Source organism: Arachis hypogaea, chromosome 6 (assembly GCF_003086295.3).
Source record: "Arachis hypogaea cultivar Tifrunner chromosome 6, arahy.Tifrunner.gnm2.J5K5, whole genome shotgun sequence".
Taxonomy (NCBI): Eukaryota; Viridiplantae; Streptophyta; class Magnoliopsida; order Fabales; family Fabaceae; genus Arachis; species Arachis hypogaea.
This window is the reverse complement of record NC_092041.1, coordinates 112,040,675-112,047,636: the sequence shown is the minus strand read 5'-3', so window position 1 is coordinate 112,047,636 and position 6,962 is coordinate 112,040,675. Positions and strand designations below refer to the sequence as shown.

The 6,962-nt window shown below is 33.5% G+C and overlaps 1 protein-coding gene across 5 annotated transcripts; it reads left to right on the top strand.

The window, feature by feature from the left end:
• The first annotated feature begins 1,709 nt into the window (after window positions 1–1,709).
• LOC112755753 (homeobox protein knotted-1-like 3) lies at window positions 1,710–5,478 on the top strand. Of its 5 annotated transcripts, none has more exons than XM_025804047.3 (6): window positions 1,710–2,679; window positions 3,508–3,628; window positions 4,006–4,199; window positions 4,309–4,440; window positions 4,581–4,717; window positions 4,970–5,478. In XM_025804047.3, the coding sequence occupies exons 1-6, from the start codon at window positions 2,035–2,037 to the stop codon at window positions 4,971–4,973; spliced, it is 1,233 nt and encodes a 410-aa protein (XP_025659832.1). In that variant the 5' UTR covers window positions 1,710–2,034; the 3' UTR covers window positions 4,974–5,478. The 5 variants fall into 5 exon arrangements, with proteins under 5 accessions (XP_025659832.1, XP_025659831.1, XP_072053804.1 ...); XM_025804046.3 differs by having other exon boundaries at window positions 4,959–5,478; XM_072197703.1 differs by having other exon boundaries at window positions 1,710–2,712.
• Window positions 5,479–6,962: the final 1,484 nt, after the last annotated feature.

Below are 6,962 nucleotides of genomic sequence, written 5' to 3'. Positions count from 1 at the left end.
GTTCATGTGAAAAACCGCTGCTTTGACTTCCTCCATAGTAACTGGTGCCGTAAGGTTATTGCAAGCTTCCTCGTTTAGAGAAGGAAGAGGCACATCACCAAGGCAACCCAAATCAACATCATCTAAATGACAGAATAAGCTTTTATAGATAGACTCTACTTCTTGACTCAGAACCTCTGGATCAGTTTCCCACACTCCATCCTTGAGAAAAAGGCCATGAATCTTATTATGCTTCCTTCGCGCAAGAGTTTGAATATGAAAGAATCTTGTATTCCTATCCCCGAACCTTACCCACTGCTCTCTGGACTTTTGGAACCATAGGAGCTCTTCTTGCACTAGAGTATTATTATAATCATCAAGCAACTGTCGCTCTTTCTGACGCAAATAAATACTATCCACCACTTCCAAACGCTTTTGTAAATAATTAATCTGCTGCTCTAATTCACATTTCTTAACAAAAATGTTACCAAATACCTTCGAGTTAAACTCTAGTGAATTCTTCTGTACTTCCGAAAGCTTGCCATGAATTCCTCTATTACCAGACCACCATGACTGGTTCACAATATCCCTATACCCAGGATGAGTAGCCCAAGCAGCAACAAATCGGAAAGGTCGATTCCCTTTAGGCTGAGGACGACCTTTACAACGCACCAGAATAGGGCAATGATCAGACTGAAGCCTATTTAAAACTTCTGCATAAGCCTCTGGAAAGATAGATAACCAACTATTATTTATACAGACTCGATCAAGCTTTTTTGCCACGTCAATATAATTTTTCACCCTCCTGTACCAAGAAAACTGCCTCCCAATAGTCTTCAGATCAAACAAACCACTATCCCCTAATGAAGTAGCAAACATGTCTACTCTTTGATGAGAAAACTGACAGCCCTTAGATTCATGAGAGAATTTGACTTCATTAAAATCACCAAGAACAATCCAAGGTCCTTGAAAAACCATGGATTGTGCAACAAGATAATCCCAAAGGAGAACCCTTTTATTAAATTGAGGACTGCCATAAATACCACTACACCTCCAAATTAAATTATCAAAGTGAACCTCAACAGTAACACCCTGATCAAAAGCATCAATGAACTTACAACAAACACCCTTCATAGAGGATAGAAACCAAATACCTCCCTTATGCCCCTCTGCTTCTACTATACCAACAGAGTGATACCCCAATTTTTCCCAGAATAATTTTAAATGCTGAAAAGGGGAGTGAGTTTCAACCACAATAAAAAAAACAGGTCTAAATTTCCTAACAAGTTCCTTGCAATGCACACGGGCTAACTTATTAGAAGCACCCCTAATATTCCAAACAATCATATTTAAGTCAATTGAATTATTTTTTATCTTTTGAAAAAATATTACTAAATTTTTTATAAAAAATTTGGGGAGGGTCATGACCCTTGTCTGAACTAAGCTCTACCACTAGGACAATGACCTCCTAATTTTAATTTTTTATATATAAATTATATGTAAATTTCAATTTAATCTCTCTCAAAATTTTATTTTAATTTTATTTTATTATATAAATATTTTTGATTTCCTTTTAATCTTTTATCTAACTCCTGCCCTAATACGATATTCATTGTTATGTCTAATTTTTTTTTCTCTATATTTATAATAATAAGACTACGGTTTACGTACGGTAACAAAATGATTTTTAAAATTTAAAAATGAATTATTTTTGTTATCGGCAATACAAAATTAAATATGTTTATTATTTTTATTGTTGAGGATAAGTACATAAAAATAAAATAGAAAAGGTTTTGTATTAATTACACGGCAGTGAAGGTTGGAAGCCAAAAGAAAGGAAAGGAAAATCACAGTAGCAGGGTGAGTAGCAGAAGAAAATTAACGAGTCCGAGAAAAGCACTGTGACAAAGACAAAAGGGCAGTACCTCATCCATTTGTCTCTCCGGTGTCCTTATTCCAACCATTAAATATAAACGTTTATAGTAACCCTCACCAATTACATACACACACCATCATCATCATTTTCCTCTCTCTTTCTCTCTTTTCTCTCTCTCTATGGCTTACCACAACCACAACCCTCTCTCTGTCTCTGACTCACACGACGACCTTCCTCTTCACCATTTCACCCACCAATCCAACACCTTCCCTTCCTCTCCTCCCCACCCTAACTCCAAACCTAACTCCGATCCTCTCCAAACCACCGCTCCCAGCTGGCTCAACAACGCACTCCTCCGAACCAACTTCACCGACACCACCAACACCACCGCCACTTCCAACGCTAATAACACCAACGCCAACTCCAATTTCCTCAATCTCCACACGGCCTCCGACTCCGCCGCATCCCAGCCATCTCCGTGGCTCGACGCTACCGGTGTCAACTTCGAACCGGTCGATTTGAAGACCGGAATTGCCAACGCCAAGGGGGACGTGACGGCCGCCGTCGTCGGAGATGGTGGCGGAGGTGACGGCGGAGGAGGAGGGATGGTGAATTGGCAGGTTGGAAGATGGAAGGCGGAGATACTGGCGCACCCTCTGTACGAACAGCTGCTGTCGGCACACGTGGCGTGCCTGAGGATCGCCACGCCGGTGGACCAGCTGCCGAGGATCGACGCACAGCTGGCACAGTCACAGAATGTAGTCTCCAAGTACTCTGCCTTCGGCCATGGCGTTGGAGATGACAAAGAACTCGACCAGTTCATGGTAACTCTCCCTCTCACTGTTTTGAAGAGTACGGTAACTATGGACTCTGAACTTTCCAGAACATTTTCTTTTGCTTCTTTTGCTTCCAAAGTTTTGGAAAGCAAATTACGTGGTGAAGCTTTTATTTTTTTTTTCCTCCCTCTAAAGCTGTGTCCAGGCAAACACGCCCTTAACAGAAGTGCTCTCTTCTCTTCTCTTTCTAACTCACGTAATAACCGTATTTGTTTGTTTAGACTTTATGATACCGAATCTTATTTTTCTTAAATGCTTGTACAGTAAAACAGACTTCCAGTTTTTGCAGTTATTTGATTGGTTTATTAATTCGTACGGAATTCTTCCTCTTTTTTCGGATTTAATTGAGTTTATCGCGTTCAAATTAGTGACTTCATGGTTTTAATAATTATGATTGTTACTATTACTGTTTTGGCTTTGATTATGGGATCGGACGATGAAAGATATTTCAGATTGCAGCTGAAATGAATTACTTGCTATGATTTTAGGGCTTTTGGGAATTAAATTAGGGATTTGATCCAGAGGTTTTGTTTAGCCGAACAGAGGAAATGAAGAGAATGAAGTTTGCTTGTTTATAGGATGTAAAACTGACGGGTTATGGAAGCAAGTGGATCAAATTTGACTTTTAGAGATGATTTTTTAGTTTTGTTCGACGCCGAATTCAGCAATTGAATGAATACATGCAGTTTTGATGATTCATCTTTGAAGTGCTGCAATATGTTTGATTCTTGATTTATTCTTTGATGGCAATGGTAGTTTGCTTCTTTCTTGGTTTATTCTTACCGGGTGGGTGTTTTTTCGTGCTTCTTGTTGCAGTCGCACTACGTTTTGCTTCTTTGCTCCTTCAAAGAACAATTGCAGCAGCATGTCCGCGTCCACGCAATGGAAGCAGTAATGGCTTGTTGGGAGATCGAGCAATCCTTACAAAGTTTAACAGGTGCCAAAATCTGTCTCATAATACAAGTTAAATGTCTCTGGAAAAAGCTAAAATTTACTTACAAGAATGAAACCAAGTTATGCTTGTAAGACAGTTATTTCTCTCTAAGACAGTTATGGGTTTGGATTTCTTAATTCCACATGCATTACAGGTTTGTAACAGATAAATGACATTTTCATGTGTTTGAACTTTGACAAAAGTGTTAAACAATTCATAATTCATTGGCCAGTTGTCCAAATTCTTAGCATGTTCTTTGATCTTTTGATTTAATTAGCCAAAAGACTTCATTTGCAGAAAACAAGAAAATAAACAGCAAAAGTAAATGTTTTTTATGAGTACTAAACTGATAATTGTTCTCACTTGCTGTATGAGAACAGGAGTTTCACCCGGAGAAGGTACAGGGGCTACAATGTCCGACGACGAAGATGATCAAGTTGATAGTGAGGCCAATCTGTTTGACGGTAGTTTGGATGGAACAGATAGCATGGGGTTTGGCCCTCTTATTCCGACAGAGAACGAGAGGTCCCTCATGGAGCGTGTAAGACAAGAATTAAAGCATGAATTGAAAAATGTAAGGGAATGATTTTTGCTTTTTAATGTACCTTAATTTTAAATATCTTCACATATGGTTAAAATCCTTTTATTCTTTTTAGTATAATTTTTTGGATTTTGTTATGTAGGGTTACAAGGAGAAAATTGTTGACATAAGAGAAGAAATTTTGCGCAAGAGACGGGCAGGAAAACTCCCCGGCGACACGACCTCTGTCCTTAAAGCTTGGTGGCAATCCCATTCCAAATGGCCTTACCCCACAGTAAGTTTGATAAATGAGAACTTAATAATGCCATTACATCTTTTTCTGGGGGAAACTCTTAAATTATTGATATGTGTTTTTTCCCACCTTCACATTGGATATTCTATAAAGATTGCTGAACATTTATGTGATTTCTTCAGGAGGAAGATAAGGCAAGGCTGGTGCAGGAAACTGGTCTGCAATTAAAGCAGATTAATAATTGGTTTATCAATCAGAGGAAGAGGAATTGGCACAGCAATCCTTCTTCTTCTACTGTCTTGAAGAGCAAGCGCAAAAGGTATTTTCTTAATTAAAGTACTTCATTTTTATTTTATGGTAAATTACACTGACCTCTCCTGAAATTAAGCGAAATTACATATAGCATCCTTATATTTGTAAAAATACACGCCAAATCCTCTTTTATTTAATGTGTAATATCACCTAATTACCTCACTTTATGAAAGAGTAGGGTAATTTTCTCATTTATTTTTTATTAAAATTTTGCATGAGCTTTGGAACCAACCTTAGTTTTTAAAAAGAAACAATGCAGGTGATAACAATGCTGATCGGTATATGTAAATGGAGCAAAGTCAGAAAACATTTTCTGGCTAATAATGTTGCATTGAAAGGGATTCAAGAGAAGAAGACATTGAGGAAGAACCACATTTGTTTCTATTGAAGAATGGTAATTAATACAAAAGGTGCTAATATTGTGAATCATTTTAAGCTATATCTGCTTGAAGGCCTGATGAAGATGGGTTCTTTTAGGGCTTGTGAACCTATATAATTAGGAATTTTATATACCGAAACCATATGGGGTATATTGAATAGGATTTTGAATTTTGTTTACATTTGAATGCTTGTGAAATATATATACTGAGGGGTTGTCGTGGGTGTACAGTAATAAGCTGTGCATTTTTTTTTCTCTTATAAACATACTAATTTTTATATTTTTTCTTCTTAAAATTGTTATTTGGGATGTAGATGACAATTTGTTGTAGAAATGGTATATCATAAGTTTATGCTTTTTTTTTTTAGTTATTATGGTTTAGTTGTCAATGCGTTGGTGGTGCTTGTCTTAAAATTTCGACCATATTTATTTTTATATTTTTCCGAAATTAGAGGTATATTGTTTTATAATAAATGTATGCGGATTAAACATTTGAAATAAATCTTCTTATATATTTTATTTGAATGTAAAATATTATATATGAGTTAAATTCTAAATAATTAATTTATTGCATTATTTTTATTTTTATGATATTATAAATTTTGAAAAATAATTGTTTAATTTCACAATATATTTAATATATGCTTCAGAAATTTATTTTTATTCAAAATTTAACTATATGTTGAATTAGTTAAATGTATAACTATTTTATATTAAAAAATGTAAAAACAAATCTATTATGCAATAATATAAAGACAATAGTTTATTCTCTAATTTTAGAGAAATAAAAAGCAATTGTCAATAAATTATTTGTATTTATTTTTGTTTAATATTTTATATAAGAATGTTATTTGTCCACTAAAATCAGTTATCAATATATTTGTATATAAATATATTGTGTGTATGGTTTAATTTATTTTTAATGTATATTTATATTTTGATATATATTTTATATTATTTATTGATGGTTTATTTTGATGTACACATAGCATAGTCATATATATAGATATATATTATGTTTATATTTTATTCAAGTATTTAATTAATGTAATAAATTAAAGAATTTAATTAATATGTGTTTTAAAAATATAAATTAAAACATTTTTATTAAAAAAACGTAAAATTGAGTTTTTAAATGTATTTATTAATTTAAATATTTAAAATTTTTTGTTTAGTGATGATCTTAATATGTTACATGTGCTCTTAGGGATACACAACTGTTAAATCTTTAATTAAATCAATATTAGTATGTTGCTTTTATGATTTGACTTGCCGATGGATTCATAGTGTGGAAAATTTTAGGTGGAATAGACACCATATATGGGAAAAGTTAAGTGATATTTTATTTTCTATTTAACAATTAACAGAATCTTCGGTTTCTGTCCCTTTGGGATCTTTGTCAGGTATAGATATTTGAAGAGTGCGGGTAATAAACACCAATATAATATGCATTGCACATATTTTAATAAAAAATATATGAAAAAAAATCAATGATTATATATTTATATATATTATTTTATAGATTTTTAATGTTTATTTTATTTTATAGTATATATTTTAGAAAAAATTTTAAGTATATCAGGAATACCGATGTCTTAATTGTTTTAACCGTTGATTTTAATTAATATATATTATATATATTTTATAATTCAGATTAACATTTAAAACAACTGAAATATCGGTGTTTTGGCACATTTAAAACTCTTACTATATTTTATACAAATACTACATTATATTTGAGGTGTATATATCGTGGTTGGTTGTTATTTTAAATAAATGAAATCATATACCAACTTGTTTGAAAGACAACCATTGGGCCTTGGATTTAGGTTTTGGAACAATTTTTAAATTTAAAATTGAATATTTCATGGAT